General features: G+C 41.3%; 1 protein-coding gene across 2 annotated transcripts in view; it reads left to right on the top strand.

Moving 5' to 3' along the window:
- Nucleotides 1-16661, top strand: part of DYM (dymeclin) — a 231561-nt gene that overhangs the window by 83618 nt on the left and 131282 nt on the right. For both annotated transcript variants that reach the window (XM_062017992.1, XM_062017993.1), the window contains 3 exons: nucleotides 3594-3776; nucleotides 6684-6862; nucleotides 13380-13505. In XM_062017992.1, the coding sequence (XP_061873976.1) occupies nucleotides 3594-3776; nucleotides 6684-6862; nucleotides 13380-13505 (488 nt within the window). The remainder of the gene's footprint in view (nucleotides 1-3593; nucleotides 3777-6683; nucleotides 6863-13379; nucleotides 13506-16661) is intronic.

Below are 16661 nucleotides of genomic sequence, written 5' to 3'. Positions count from 1 at the left end.
CTATGATTATAAATCCATTGTCATGGGATTGTTTTTCTGGGGGAATACACTTAGAGCCAGAACTTCAGGAAGTTACTTGAGTCATATATCAATGTGCAGAATTCTCTTGGACATAATTACCTCATTCTCCCTGGTGGAGGATTCAACTTACCAATATTTTGGCCATACCCCTCTTTTCCTAAGTAGCAAGGAAAGGTGTAGTAATGGCAGATGCCAACCACGGAAGGGTGGGATAGTGGAAAATCATAAATGAGAACTACACTAAACTCTGTGAAAGGAAATGTGCCAAATTTGGATTCATTTAACACATGATGATAAAGACATGTTTATTTGTCTTAAAAATAAATTTACATGTTAATTCTCTCTATAACTACTGAGAGTTTAAAAGATAACTTCGTGGTCAGCCTTTTTATTCAGCTTAGTTCGGCTTTAAGGACAGCAGGTCAAACCCATAGCAGTAAAGGATTGTTAAAGTAACGTGAATTTTCTGTTAAGGAGTCTGTAGGTATAGTGCTTGTTGTCATAAGAATTCCTTCAAACAGTCATTGACATTAGTTCCCTTGCCCTTGACGTGACACTAATTGCTTTGCGAGGGGAGCATTGGTTTAGTATGAAATCTGACCATATAATTATGAGGAAAATAACTCTGGGGCTGACTTGAAACTTTGTAGGACTAGGAGCACTTTAAATTCTTTTCATTGGTTTTGCTATACTCATGCTTTGCACTCACATATCTTACAGGTTTTTACCCTTTGCACTTTATTCTTCATTTTTCTGTCCTTTTTAAGAATTCTAAAGAATTTTTCACAGAATCACAGAATGGTGGGGATTGGAAGGGACCTTTAAAGATCATCCAGTCCAACCCCCCTGCAGAAGCAGGGTCACCTAGATCAGGTTGCACAGGAATGTGTTCAGGTGAGTTTTGAAGCCCTCCAAGGAAGGAGCCTCCACACCCTCCCTGGGCAGCCTGTGCCAGGGCTCCCTCACCCTGACAGTAAAATAGTTTTTCGTATGTTTAAGTGGAACTTTTTGTGTTCCAGCTTCATCCCATCACCCCTTATCCTGTTGCTAGCTACTATAGAAAAAAGGGATGTCCCAACATCCTGACACCCACCATTGAGATATTTATAAATGTTAATAAGATCCCCCCTCAGTCTCCTCTTCTCCAGACTAAACAGCCCCAGGTCCCACAGCTTTTCCTTGTATGAAAGATGTTCCAGTCCCCTGATCATCTTGGTGTCCCTGCACTGGCCTCTCTCCAGCACTTCCCTGTCCGTCTGGAGCTGGGGAGCCCATAAAACATTTTTGATGTTGGCATTAATAAAACAGGAAATAAGAATTTTAGGATTTTTAAAAATGTGGTATTTTATTTTAAAATTTTGTCCTGTATAATTCAAGAATTCGACATATGAAATGAATTGGTGTAATGAGGTGTTCATTTGCTGCCGTGAAACTTCAAGATGCACTAAAGAAAATGCTAAGCAGACAGTTGGGGATGAATATAATCCAATGTGACTGGGAGGGGGTGCTACATATCACCTGGGGATAGATCAGAAGCACAGATGTGGCAGAATGTAGAAGTTCAGTGACACTGAAATTGTCATGTGCCACCACATTCATTTTTGGTGGTTTTCTTCTTTTTTTCTTGTTTAATTTTTTCCTGGTGTAATATACGAGTGCCTACAAGGAAATAAGGACTGAAGGATGTAATGGAGAGGGCTGAGGAGCATCCTCTAATCCTCCCCTGTCGCTCCTTCTGCCTTCCAGTCCCGTTAATGAGTATTTGGGCATGTAGCTGGTTGTACCTGGTCAACTTGGTTGACCAATGCTGCCATAATTAGGAAATTCAAGTTCATTAGCTTAGTGCTGGACTTAGTGATAGATATATATGTTTTTAATGCTCTAATGATTCACTGTGAAAATCATTGGCCATTTCAGGCCCAAACATCAAAGTTTAACCAGTGTGATAAGGAGAGTTTTAAGACTTCAGGAGCCTTAGCTTTTATACTTTGTGCCTTAATACCAGCGCTGTATAAGCACCATGTATATATGTGTAGGTAAAGGGAAGGGTGTGCTAACCTGCAGTTCCTGAGCAGGAAACTGAGAGTTGGTGTGGAATAATGAGCTATTTATGTTTTTGTACCTAAAAATTTTTTGTGAGTCTAAAATGAATGAAATGGTGATACTTTCTGACATGTATGTTTCTGGGGCAGTTGTGAGACAACAAAAACTTGCCTACCCAAGAGGAATCGAGCAGTCTGGTTTTTTTTGATGGTGTCAATAGTGATTTGTCACTTCAGACTGTGGTTTCTTTTTAATTAGATTTTTTAACTTCAAATTACTGTCAACAGTTTTTAATTCCATACTTTCACATTTCATACACAATCTTTTAAAAAGGCATTTCAAGACAATGTAAGTACTTCCAGCCTGAGTGCTTCTTGGAGGTGGTTCTTCTTCTGTAGGAATGTGAAAATACAAGACTGAGTTTATTAATTCCTTGAAATTTAAATTACTGTTGACCCCGTCTTTTTTTCCAAGAAGTTTATCATTTGCTGTTATGTTGTCTACCCACAGTAGCGAGCACTGATGATGATCTCTACAGGACTCTTGATCTGGATGTTCCAGTTTAAGCAGTATTAGCTTTTGTTGCTGTCTGTTGCTTAAAATATGCTGAGTTTATTAAAAATGGAACGCATGAGAAAATTGCTGTATGATGGAGCAAGTTGGTTTTAATAAAAAGGCAACACACAAGTTCCTTTTCATCTCTCAATATGTGAGCATTATCAAGATTGCTACATCAATCCATCAGCTGGTATCTGCTCTGTGAATTTTCTCCCCTCAGAATCACAGAATGGTTGAGGTTGGAAAAGCCCTTTAAGCTCCTCGAGACCAACTGTTCCCCAGCACTGCCACGGCCACCACTAACCCATGTCCCTCAGCCCCAGAGCTACAGGGCTTTGGGATCCCTCCAGGGATGGGACTGCATCACTGCCCTGGGCAGCCTGGGACAGGGATGGACAGCCCCTGGGGGGAAAATTGTTCCTATTCTCCAATCTAAACCTCCCTTGGTGCAATTTGAGGCTGTTTCCTCTTGTCCTGTCACAGCTTGGGAGCTGAGACCGATATCCCCCAGGCACAGCCTCCTGTCAGGGAGTGTCAGAGAGTGCTCCTGTCTCCCCTCAGCCTCCTCCAGGCTGAACTCTCCCATTCCCTCAGCCTCTCCGAGCACCCTTGTGCTCCAGCCCCTTCCCCAGCTCCTCTTCCTGGCTCTGGCCATGCTACAGACCTTCAAGTATATTTCTCATGGTGAAAGGCCCAAAACATTTGCTTTTATTTCACCTCTCACAATCTCCTCTTCTTATATTCCTTGGTGTTAATTTTCTTGAACTTCCAACAATCTTTTAGTTCTCACCCCTGCATGCCTACTGTTTTGTTACTGCTCACATTTTCATTTTGGGAAATCAAATAGCCAGACTGTGATCTCATTGTACAGGGGTGAATTGTTTTTCCCTCTTACCTGTGAGTCTGATGGGATCATGAGCTTTGTTCCTTTAAACATGAACTGAGTGTTTTCCTTTTCCTTTTCTCTCCAGCTGGCCTGTGGACAGTCTTCACTCTTGGTGGAGTGGGGAGTAAAGCAGCATCACAGCTGGAGCAGTGTTCCCCTCTAGCTAACCAGAGCCTCCTGCTTCTGCTGGTCTTGGCTAACCTGACTGATGCTCCAGACACTCCGAATCCCTACAGGCAAGCTATTATGTCCTTCAAGAACACACAAGGTTTGTATCTATTCTTACTTCTAAGCATAAACTGATGAAAATGAAGTGTTAAGTTGCTGTGACTACTTAGAGGTTCTCTTTCCAAAAGTTCTACTCCCTCCAGCCAGCCTGTGGAAGAGCAGCAGTAGTACATTTTTTTCTGGGACCTTTGAGGTGGAGTTCCTCAGCTGCTGTAGTTTAAATGGAAGAGGCAGGGAGAGAAGGATACACCTTCCTTCAGACTGGAGATGTGGTTGCTGTCTGGTTGCCATCATAATGATCTATAGTGTGTGACTATAAAATGAAAAGTGATTTGTTGGATTTCATTGGGACAAACCTAGTAAAATTCTGGATAGTTTTCTCTGTTCTGCATGGTGTAGAATAATTTACCTTTCCGTTGGTCAGTTTAATGTTGTGTGGAATAATACAGGATATGCTGCTGTTGCTGCTAAGTTTATTTAATGCTGTTTACATTTTTAATAGGTTTTTTTTAAAGTGTCCTTGTGAAGTGCTATAAATATCAGTGTCATGATTTAAACATCCACAGAGGTAAAGCTTGAAAGTTAATGAACAAACCTCAGCTAATGAACCATGGCATCGAGTTGCCTCTTGATAGAGCACGTTGACTTGATCTGATTTAACTGTCTAAAGCCAAATTTTCACTTGCCTGAAGCAGGACAGTTTGAAACCAGCAGGTGTGTAATCACGGTCAGTGATGGAAGAGGGCACAGGGACAGAAATGCTAGTTCAGAAAAGCCAGGTTTTGGTCTGGCTGTTGGTGAGAGAAGCAGGGTTTCCATTACCAAAGGGCTGTGTCTTGCCTCTATGTGTGCAGCAGTGCCTCTTGACAAAAGCAGGAGCCTGTGCTCCAGTGCCTCCTGCTGAGTTCAGCTGAATGGCTGGAGCTGCTGCCCCTCACCCAGGCCAAGAGAAGCAGTGGCTCCCCAGCATGCCGTCTCTGCCGGGCCCCTAGAAACCCGGTGGGAGCCAGGGCTCCTGTGGGGCTCCTGCAGTTCTTCCAAGCACTTTTTCCTTCCAAAAAGGGTGGAGATGTTGTTGCAAATAAGTGAGAACTACCACATTCTTCCACACTGAAAGCTATTTAGAAATTTTGCTAAGAATACAGGCTTAAAAAAGGAGGAAAGCAAGACACCCACATCTCAGTGGACGTTGGGAGTGTTTGTGTGATCATGTCTACCAGTATAGAGATTTCTCCAGAAGAGTGGAAAACTTGGGTAAGAAACCATAGGAGTATTCATTTAAGAGCCAAATTTGTGTTGGCTCACAGTTGCTGTCCATGGGCACACGCTTTCCGTGGTGATGCAGCCTATAATGTTTGAGAAATCTTTCAGGATTTGTGGAAATCCTGAAAAGGAAGATTTGGATGAAAGACAGCAGTTGCTGCTGGTGATGTCAGTTGCCATAGTACAGTTTTGTGTGACATGAGTTGTAGACACAAAGAGCTTGAAATTTGCATAGTTGTTTTTTCCTTTCTTCCCCTTTACTCTTCAGAGTTTTTTCTTTCCTTCAATTACATTCTGTCTAGAAATCACTGTGCAGGAGGAGGAGTGGTAGTATTGTCGCGCTGTTTTATACAGCAGAGCTCTCCCAGATTAATGCAATTTTAATTAATGATTAACCAGCCAGAAATCTGTAGTCTGTTGTTGTGGGAACTAAGAGATTTTGGTTAAATTCTTCAGCTTTGGACATCTTGTTTATAGTAATATGTACATTTTTAAGTCCAGACCATTAACATACTTGAATAGTCCAAACTGCTGTTGTTCCCAGAGTATCATCTTGCCATGACATTGCTGTAATTTTCCCCTATGCATCGCTTGTTTGTGTGCTCAGAAAAGGTAGCCTTTGTATTCAGTTGCCAGGATGCTGAAATAAACTTGTCCTACTCCATGTGTCATCACAGAAGATGCATGTTTTGGTTGGATGTTTTTGAGCAGAGCTGGACAGGAAAATAAAGGTTCTTGAGAGTTGAGAAATGTACCCACTCTGCGTTGGAACAAAACCTTGTAAAGGTTTGGGGTTTCTTTTTTTATGTGAAGAAAGCAAAGGCAAAATCTCTGGCTTGGAAAGATCAGGAGACTAAGTAAGGACATGAATCTGGTTTCTGACATGAGTGTGAGTACATTGACTGTCATATTCGCTTTTCCCATTTCCACTGGAAATTCCTAGATGTTAGAGATCTGTGTTGATGGACGTTTTTGCTGAAGCTGGTAAAGCCTCTTGCAAAAAGGTGCCATGAACAGAAATCTGTTTGGTTCTCACTTCCAGCTCTGGCACTGATTATGTTGAGAACATGAACAAACTGCTGTTAACTGTGAGGGCTGTTAGACTGTATGACGTGGTGGTTTAAATCACTGTAATTAACCCACTAAACTCCCCACCACACATACATCTTTCAAGTTCTGATGACACCTATGTTTCACTGAAAACATACTGATAGTCTTGGCCTATGAACGTCTGTCTTTCATGTCAAGGAAGGGATAGGAGGTAACTCCACCTTGATGCCAGTGAACTAAACCTGGGTTCAAAAACAAGTGAAACATCCTCATATTGATTCCAGAGAAGGCAGTGTAACTGCTCTCCTCACAGAAGGGATTGCAGAACAGCAGAAGCTGTTTGGACAAACAGGATAGCTTTTTTCATGGAGATGATTGCCTTGTGCTGCATACAGGGGTCTTACTGGAGCTTACATGGGAGGACAACCTCAGCTTCTTGGCACAACTGAAGCTTCATGAGACTCTGTTAAGGTTTATGACCACCAGTGATAAGAGTCATGGGTGATTTTTGTTTCCTTCTTGCTGTGGTAGGAACAACTCTTTCCATGTAAAACATTTCAGCAAGATATTTTACGAAGTTATGGGTGGCAAATACGTTTGTTAAAGATGGGGTTTTTTTATTTCTTTGTTTCAGATAGCAGTGCTTTTCCATCATCAAATCCACACGCTTTCCAGATCAATTTTAACAGTTTATACACAGCTTTGTGTGAGCAGCAAAAATCTGATCAAGCGACTCTTCTTTTATACATGCTTCTGCATCAGAACAGCAACGTACGGACATACGTGTTGGCACGAACGGACATAGAAAACCTTGTAAGTATTGCTCTGCTAGCCTTACACTCCTCATGAGGGGTTGGTCCTGGAAGCTTGGATGTCACCATTTGGCATTGTCCCATATTCTGTGGTTTAGACAATAGGTTCTGGCTCAGTTATTGACCAGCTCTGGTGAATTCACCAGACTCACTATGTCATCCCAGGCATATGAAGTATCTCCTGTGAGGACAGACTGAGAGAGGTGAGGGTGTTCAGCCTGGAAAAGGCTCCAGGGAGACCTTACAGCAGCCTTCCAGTCCCTAAAGGGGCTGACAAGAAAAATGAGGAGGTACCTTTTACAAAGGCCTGTAGTGACAGAACAAGGAGCGATGACTCCAAACTGAAAGAGGAGAGATTTAGATGAGAAGAAGTTGTTCCCTGGGAAGGTGGTGAGGCCCTGGCACAGGCTGCCCAGAGAGGCTGTGGCTGCCCCATCCCTAAAAGTGTCAAGGGCAGGTTGGATGGGGCTTGGAGCAACCTGGGCTAGTGGAAGATGTCCCTGCCCATGGCAGGGGGTTGGAATGAGTTGAGTTACATTTATGACTCCATGATATGCTGGTAAGCATGTCACTGCAGATAAAGCTGCTAGGCTGGTGATTTTCTCAGTGCTGCTATTAGTCTGATCGAGGTCAAACCTGCTGACTGGTAGTGGATGCTGTACTATTTGTAACTTTTTCTTACTTAGATATCCAGGGCAAAATGTTTCATAGGCTTCCTCAGTGTGTACAGGGATAATATGCAACAAAATGAACTGTAGCTTGACTAATGTGCCAGAGGTCTTGTAGTCTGGACCTGCGGCTGAAACTCCTCCAAGAGCAGCTGACAGATTTTATAGAATTGCAACTGTAGTGACTTTTCAGCTGCTTTAAATAGGATTGTGGTTAGCAGACAATATAACAGGCACCTGGTACAGTTTTTGTAGGTTAGAAATGTTTCTAAACTATGCTTAGAAATGGCAAAAACCACTTTAACAAATCTCACTTATTAAAAAGCATTCCTTTAATAAGATAATGGCTGTCTAGGGGAACTGGTAACAAAACAGAGGAGCCTTTCTATTTTAATATTTGAAATCGTGCCAGATAATTAGATCCCTTGCCTGTCTGATGTCAGATATGGAAGGAGTTTGGTCTCAGTCCAAGTTCTAGCAGATGTATTGCTAAAATCAGAGTTGATAGACACCACTGTTGGCAAACTTGGGTGAGATGGTTGATATTGAATTGATTCAAGACTGTGTAGTCAGATGCAGATTATGTAGGTGAGGGCTGAGTCATTTTTGCGTGAGTTCTGTCATCAAATGGTCATATTTAATTTTCTGGGCTGTCAGTATGTAATATGCCAAGTTTCACAGCTGCTAACCATAAGAAGAAAAAAGATAAGGTGTGTGCATTACCTTATAATTATGTTGTCTGATATATTGTAAAACTTCCAGAAAAAGCATGAGGTGCATGTGTCAAAACAACTCCAGATGCAGGTACTCAGATGCTGTGCCATGTGGGATATTTTCATGTATTATCACTTGTCTTTCCCTCAAAAAATGAAAGAAAATCACAAAATCACGGAAATAATCAGCAACAGCAAATGCTTTGTGGGAAAGGATGGAAAAAATGAGAAGAGCTTCGCTGAAAAGTCAGCAGTATGTGGTTGGAGTTTTTTAATACTATAATTTGATATTGTCTGCTTAATTTGCTCTTCATGCATGCTGTTGCTTTTTGTGATTGCTGCTGACATCTTTGTCTCATCCTTTTGTTTCTAGTGGGCTAGTAGGTAAGGATGAGCAGTGGCCAACTGAGGAAAACAGTTTTACTTGCTTAGCAATACAGGCTGAGCAAGACACAGAAAGGTCTAGGGACTGAGAGGATTAATTCATGTTTACAAATAGGTAAAGGGTGGGTGTGAGGAGGATGGAGCCAGGCTGTGCTCAGGGATGGCCAATGACAGGACAAGGGGCAATGGGTACAAGCTGGAACAGAAGAGGTTCCAAAGCAACACAAGGAGAAACTTCTTCCCTGTTGAGGTGAAGGAGCACTGGCAGGGGCTGCCCAGATGGGCTGTGGAGGCTCCTTCTCTGGAGACATTCAAATCCAGCTGGATGAGTTCCTGTGTGCCCTGCTCTAGGTGGTCTTGCTCTGGCAGGGGGGTTGCACTGGATGAGCTTTCCAGGTCCCTTCCAGCCATTGAGATTCTGTGACAAAGAAATAATGATCTAGCAATTACAACCCTGTGGTGAAAAAGGCTAATTCAGTCTCAGGCTTGTAAACAAGACAAAGGGGCAACAGTGATGGAGCTCGTTATTTCTTTCCCTATATGGCAACTGTGAGAGTGATGCTAACACACTGCATACTATCCTAGTAGTATACTGCTATACTTTATGAAATGTTTACAGGCTGAGAGAGCATAGAGAAACTTTTTTCCTTTTTTTTTTGCTTAAAAATTAACAATAAAATGCCAACTTAGCTGAGTGGGTCAGAAAAGAGCTTGAGAAGCATCAGGATCTGCACATGCCTTCACAAGGGGAAAGCCTGGAACAGAAAGGACTCTGCTTGCTCATCTCACAGAGGTGTGATGAAAACTAAAGCCTGGAGGTTCAGTCCCACATGGTTGAGAGGTGGGAGTTCAGGTAATTAAATCAGAGACAAAACAATGCTCTCAATGGATATTTTTGAATGAGGTTAGATGACTTTCTGGAGGAAAATGGCATAAATCAGTGACCTGTTCACTCAGAGGCAGTTGGGTAAAGTATAAGGGTCTGTGCTACTTGAGAGGTTGTGTCAGCAGTCAGCTCAGTGCTCGTTTTCAACTTGTAGGGTTTTGCAGGTTGTTCCTGTTTTGCTGCACTCGGTGCATCACATTTGGTGTGTTTTCCTCTACTTTAATTCTTCTCAGTTTTGGTGCGCAGGAGGCATCACTAGCAGATGTTCTGTGATATTTCCTGAGGGGTTTTGAAATGTCTTTACTCCTTTGTGAATTCAGTTCAATTTGTAAATGGATTCACTGTGTTTTTCTTAACTGTTCTAATAGGTAATATCTCAGCTTGCTTCCTGATTGGCATGAGTCTGCTTCTGTCCCCCTCATCTTCTGTTGGGTTTTTATACTGGGTTTTCATCATTAGTAAAGAAGTGCATCTTTTGCACTCTTAGAGCAAATCGACTTGGCAGAAGGAATAAGATGTTTGTCTGTCTTCCATATCTTCTAGCATGGCATTTTTTGGGTAATTTTTTTAAATAATTGGTTGAAATACCCAGTGCTGTTAGGGATGTTCACATCTGGAATGTGGCTGTCTTCTTGAAAGTTCAGCCCAGTTCTTGAAAGTACCTCCAGAGATTCTCCAGCAAGTGGGGGAACTGGTGGAATAAGGGTCAATTACCAATTTTTTTGAGAAGCATAGTGTCATGATCTGTGGATAGGAGAAGGCTGAGCCTTTTCTTTTTTGGGAGAGCAGTTAACACCCATATTGCAGGTAAAAATACCAGTGAGCTATCTACTTACAAGAAATAAGCTGTTTCTATTGTAAATGATTGCTTTGGCTGCTGACTTGACATTTTTCTTCCTGGTCAACATGACTGGACTGAAAGAACATGTATTATGATGTATTTATACCAGCTGATGGTACAGCAGTATTTTTTCCTGTGGTATAAATTTGGCTTAAGCTGGTTAGTTGTGTGGCTATGTGGTCTTGTATTTTGTTGTGCACTAAAGAGAAGCTATTTTAAAACTCTTTGCTGGGGAAAATGTTCCTGTCCTGGGGCTGAATATATAGCACCTGCAATTTTCAGTGTCTGTTTTCACCTGTGCCTTGTTTTGAGGATTAAAAGTAACTTTTTGGTGGTGGCTGTGTCTTGTCAGTTAAAAGCTGCTCCTAGTGGAGGATTGCTAGTAGAGTAGCCCAGTAATGATAGTTTAATGACTATAAATAAAAGGTCCATCAGCACAAAAAGAACTGATTGTTGTCTTCTTAGTACGTGGCTGGAGAATACCACTGCATAAGAATGTAAGTCTTAAGGTATGTGCATAACATCAAGGTGAAGAAATACATTTTGGGTACAATTTTAGATACATTTGAACATAATTCAAGCTTTTAAATTCTAAACTTTAATTAGCTTTAATTTAGAACTGTAATTAAAATTTGAATTTAATTTTACATCTTGACTGGGTTTTTTTTACTTTAAGTGGTGGATTGTTCTGAGAACAGCAACACTTGTCCTGAACACGTGTGTCCCTCAGCAACCAGTATACAAAGGAAAAAGTGTTTGAAGAAGGAAGGGTCTTAGAAGCTGTGTGAATTGGTTTAGTTTTCATCTGGAAGTGGCAAGTAGAGAGAGTTAAGTTTCTGTCCATGAGTTTGGCCTGCTATAGAATCATAGATTGGCAGGGGTTGGAAGGGCCTTTTAGAGATCATCCAGTCCAACCCCCCTGCAGAAGCAGGTTCACCTAGATCAGGTCTCATAGGAACATGTCCAGGCGAGTCTTGAAGAGCTCCAAGGAAGGAGACTCCAGAACCCCTCTGTATGTAGATGCTGAGTTTGGCCTGGTATGTAGATGGAGAGGAATCTGAAAGAGGAACAGAAAGGAAAGTATGTCCAGGAAGGTGGATGTGGGAAGAGGCTTGGAAAGCTTTCAGGGTGTATTTAAGCAGGAAGACCAAATGTGGTGATCTAGAGAGCCAAATTGCTCATCAGAGTGAGAGTGATTACAGTAGCCAGCATGAAATTTTACCAAGAGTACTTTCACATATTGACTCCTATAAATGTCTAAATGTCAGAATCAAGGTACCCCTTTAAAGTATAATTTGTAGCAACACACTTTTAAGCCTTGAAGCACTTAAAGAACATTAAAGCTCTTTTTCAGCTACAGTTTGACCTGATATTGTGCACAGACAGAGGAGATATTTTGGGCCATTCTGAAGGAATATGTGGGGATTTGGGAGCTGTCTTAACAACTCACTTGTTCCCCACGTTAGCTTCAAACAGGTTTTTGTTCTTACAAAGTCAAGTTGTAAATGCAATTCTTTGGTAGTTTAAAATTGCTTCCATAATGCCTGAACTTTGAAGTCACTTTGAGCTTACAGAATGCAAATCTAGGTGCCATACAAGTACTCGAGAGGCAGATAATTAGAATAGTGGACTAATGTAGTGATTTTTAGCCCCGTCCAAGGAAAAGGGCACTTGGCATTATTGCTATGTGCTAAGTAAGTGTTCTAGGGAAAACCTGGTCTTTACTCTCAAGACCTACTTTCACAGAACTCAAAGCCATCCATTTCAGTTTCATCTGGAGAGAGAAGTTTATGAAGGAGCCTTTGAAGTGATACGTGCAATGAATACATTTTTTCCCCTCGCTGCTTTTATTGTGATATTGTCTTGACCCTGGCCAGAGCATCTGTCAAAAGGTTTTCTGGCCTGCAGCATTGAGATCAATCTCATTGGTTTTAATAGAAACTGTTGTGTATTTTAATGTGTTCCAACTGCTTTGGGACTGGCTGATTGTTAAGAGAATGTTCTGGTAGCTTCAGAGGCTTGTGAAGTACTCGGTGTCCTGGCTGCTTACCGGAATAGGTTTCACATGATTCATCCTGTTGCACTCAGCCTATTTTGAAAAACAGCAAGGTTTTAAGTGTCTAGTAGCTTGTTGGAATGGATTCTACATCTCATCCGCTATCTGGGAATTGACTTTTCTCCATCTCCTTTTTCCAGATTATTTTGTGATTTAGGCCTGTTTCTGCAGCCCAGGGAAGCCACATTGTACTGAGATATTTTCAGTTGATTGAGAGACAGTGTTTGCATCTGTATTAACTTTAGGCTAGTGTTCAGGTATGCTTGCTGTTGCAATGAAATCTCATTTGCGTTATTATTGCAAGACTTTGGCTTAAACTGTTCATCTTGGTGGAAATGTTGCAAGACCTTGGGCTGAACTCTCATTTTAATCTCAGTTCTCTTTGACTGTGTATTGGCCAGAATTAGAAAAACAGGCCTTTTCTAGTCTTCACCCAACCCAAACTGATTCTTCTCTGGGCTTATCTGCACACAACAAAGTGGGATTTGAGTTTCAAGTCTCAAAACGCCTCTCTGCACCTCAGCTCCAACGCATCTGGCTGTATTTGATGAGGACAGTCTTTTCAGACCAGCCTTTGGGCTAGCACAAGTGATTAGAAACAATTGTTTTTCTGATTTAGTGTGTGAAAATCTTGTTTTAGCAGTGTTATTTTCCCATAGTCTAGAGGGAACTAAAGCTTTTGGAGCCTATGGTAACTGGTATGGCTGGAAATCTCATTTATTAGGACTTGAAATTCCATGTCTGACCACAAGAAAGAATTTGTTTAGACTCTCTTGTGGAGAGAGAATAAAACAGATGGAAGGTGTTTGAACACTGTACGTCACTATTTAGGGGTGGTTATTTCAAGAGGGAGGAATTGCTGTGATCCTGTTAAGGGCAGGGTGATACACGGGAGGTTTAGAGTCTCCTCTCTTTATGGTTTGAAGTATCTGAAGACTAAACTAATACACACGTTTTTCCTTCCCTAAAGGTTCTGCCAATCCTTGAAATCCTGTATCATGTTGAGGAAAGGAATTCACACCATGTTTACATGGCTCTTATCATTTTGCTGATCCTTACAGAGGACGATGGCTTCAACCGGTCCATTCATGAAGTGGTGAGTTGTTCTGCCAGATAATCTTCATCGCTAAAGGTTGTCTGTTTCCTCAGCAGAGGCTGTAGATGTTCCTCCAAGTTTGATAGCAGATACATATTTCTTTCCTAAAGTACTGGTAACTGGAAATTAGAGGAGTTGTTTCAAAACTTTCCCCGAGTTCAGTGAACAAACGTGCTCCCTCTTGTAGAGGAGATGTTGCATATACATCTTTTTCTGACTGTTTTTTGTGTTTCCTGTTGCAAATTAAAGTAATAATAGCCAGGCAGGCTGCATCAAAGATGCTGTTGCTATGGAAGTCGAGGGGGTAGAAGAGAGAGAAAACCAGGATACTTTAAACATTTCTCGTGAAAACCATCAGTTTGATGCAGCTGAGAGGAGCTTTTAGTTGGGGGTTCTATTTTCCAGACTGCATATTACTTCCTTAAGTGGCATTTCTTTTACTGACTCTCTGTTAGATTAATAATGTGATCCAAATTTTGACTAGCTTTGATGGCCCTTGACTGTGTGTCCTGGAGGGTACCTTGGATAATTATGCTCTAGTTTCCTCCCTTCTTCTGAAGCTACAGTAATGCAGAAGTTGTCTGCACTGACTTTTGTTTAATGTTTTGGCATTTGACATCGAAACTTTCTTTTAGGGTTAAGTGAAATGAATGAAATGCAAAAAGCTGGGAGCAAGTTTCAAGGTATCTAAGCAGAAGTCTTCTCTCAGATAAATTTTGAGCCTGTTTTGGAGGGAGCTGGCATTTTTTTTCTTGATGCCAAGCACTGGACACTTGCAGTATTTACTCTCTGAAATATCAAATTGTATCCTATAACTCTGCATGTAGAAGGCAAGAAGAGGTGATGTTCCTATGCCATTTCTTGGCAGTGGTTTTTAGGAAGCAGCCTTTAGGAGGAACACCTATAGTAACCATGCAGATGACTGAAATGTTTTCCTGAAGCTTTCTTCTGCCTCACCTTCCTGTGCCTTGAAGCTATACATACACGTACATGTCCATGTGGGATGTGTATTTTTGGGTTCTGTATCACTAGGTCATTTAACTTTGCTCATAAAATGAGCTTGTTGAGAGTTACTAGTAGAGCAGACAAAGTTTCACTCCAGCCTCAGTCTCTTCCCCCAGTATTCTTCATTCATTTTAAAGGCTTTACACTTGGTCTTTCAGTAACTTTCTTACTTGGTCTTTCAGTAACTTTCTTACTGGATAAGCAAAAGTGGAAGATTTCCCTAAAATTGTTAATGAGGATCCAGCTGTGGAATGAAAACATGAATCACATTTTCTTGTTCAGTTTATTCTTGCCTTTGCAATTATCCCTGCCAATATAGTTGTAGTCCTTTCTATACAATGTAAAGATTTGTTTGCTTATTCCATTTTAATTAAAACAAAAATAAATCCAAAGCAAAGCCCCACCGTGTTCGTTTTTCCCTGCACAGACTTTCTCAGTCCTGCCTTTTATCTTCCATCTTCTTCTCAATTTAATCTTAGATTTTACTTCACATTTTGACTAACTCCTCCTTTCTTTTACTCTGTTGTGATGTTTTTCCACTTCATTGTGTGTAGTGTGAAGCATCCATTCATTAATAACATTATGTGGACAAAGTTTTGCTTGTTTTGTTTCTTAGCTAGATAGTGAGAGGCTGCTGTGAAGTACCTGAGCCTGAAGGCCTGTCCATGAGAACTTCTGCTGTCAGTTCTACTGCAGAGAAAAGCAGAAAGAATAGAACCTTTGCCACAAAATACCAGTGGAGTGCTACAGCACTGCAGAGGACAGATATGGAATAACTTCAGTTCTTCCTCCTGTCCTCCTCTCTTCCTTGCAATTCTCTTTCTTAGCCTTTTCTCCATGCTTTGGTGGATGGAGTATGTTTTGTGCCAAAGGAGGAAGCAAAGCAGAATGCATTTCCACCCTTGCAGTGCTTTTCTTATTGAATTTGGAGGCTTTTTCTTGCCCCGTGTTGTTAATCTTGGTGTCAAGTGGATGGATTGGAGTGTAATTAGCACCCCACTTTGTAGAAAGAGGATTAAAAATCATACTGATAAATCACGTTCCCTCACTGATCTTTTTGTATTATTCCACTGGATGTTTCCTGGTGACCAACTTACTATTAAATAAACAAAGTATAAAGTAAGAAATGAGTCTCATACTTAAATATGAACTCCACGTCTCCCGAGAGGATGCAGCAAAATAAGGAAAGCTGTACAGGTGTTCCTGTAAACTTGGAACATCTAGTGTTGGTTACAGAACTGACATTAAGCTCCTATTCACTACGAGTATTTATCAGGATTCATTTTTTTTTTCCCCATCACATGGGTGAAGCATGAAGAAAAACAGCTTTTATGTATTTTAGATCAACCTATTTTTCTCTCTGCTGCTGTGTATCCTGTGTACTGTTATTACGAGAAGCATGACTGCACAGTCCATTTATGGGATATTTGCCACCAAGATGATCAGGGGACTAGAACATCTTTCATACGAGGAAAGGCTGCAGGAACTGGGGCTGTTTAGTCTGGAGAAGAGGAGACTGAGGGGGGATCTTATTAACATTTACAAATATCTAAATGGTGGGTGTCAGGAGGTTGGGGCAGCACTTTTTTTCTGTAGTATCTAGCAACAGGACAAGGAGTGATGGGACGAAGGTGGAACACAAAAAGTTCCGTTTAAATATAAGACAAAACTGTTTCAGTGTTTGAGTGAGGGAGCCCTGGCCCAGGCTGCCCAGGGAGGGTGTGGAGTCTCCTTCCTTGGAGGGCTTCAAGACCCACCTGGACATGTTCCTGTGTGACCTGATCTAGGTGACCCTGCTTCTGCAGGGGGTTGGACTGGATGATCTCTGAAGGTCCCTTCCAACCCTACCGTTCTATGATTCTATGATTTCCCTTTTGTGATTTTTAACCTACATTTATTTATTGATTTTTAAGATCAATTTTAGTGAGCAGAGTTTTATAAATCCTGTGATTATACTGACTGGTAGAGAGCTCAAGAAACTACAGAAACTCTTTTTGACTGCTGAAGCATTTTTTTAATATAAAATGAATGTGGTATTAACTGCCTGGAAAATACAATCAAAACCATAGGTCGTGTTTGTGCAATGGGCTTAATGCAGGTAGTCCCTCGTACCACACAGAGCTCAATTTCTATCACTAATAACTGATTGAT

This window comes from Colius striatus, chromosome Z, assembly GCF_028858725.1.
Source record: "Colius striatus isolate bColStr4 chromosome Z, bColStr4.1.hap1, whole genome shotgun sequence".
NCBI classification, from domain to species: domain Eukaryota; kingdom Metazoa; phylum Chordata; class Aves; order Coliiformes; family Coliidae; genus Colius; species Colius striatus.
This window is presented reverse-complemented; position numbering and strand designations above follow the sequence as displayed.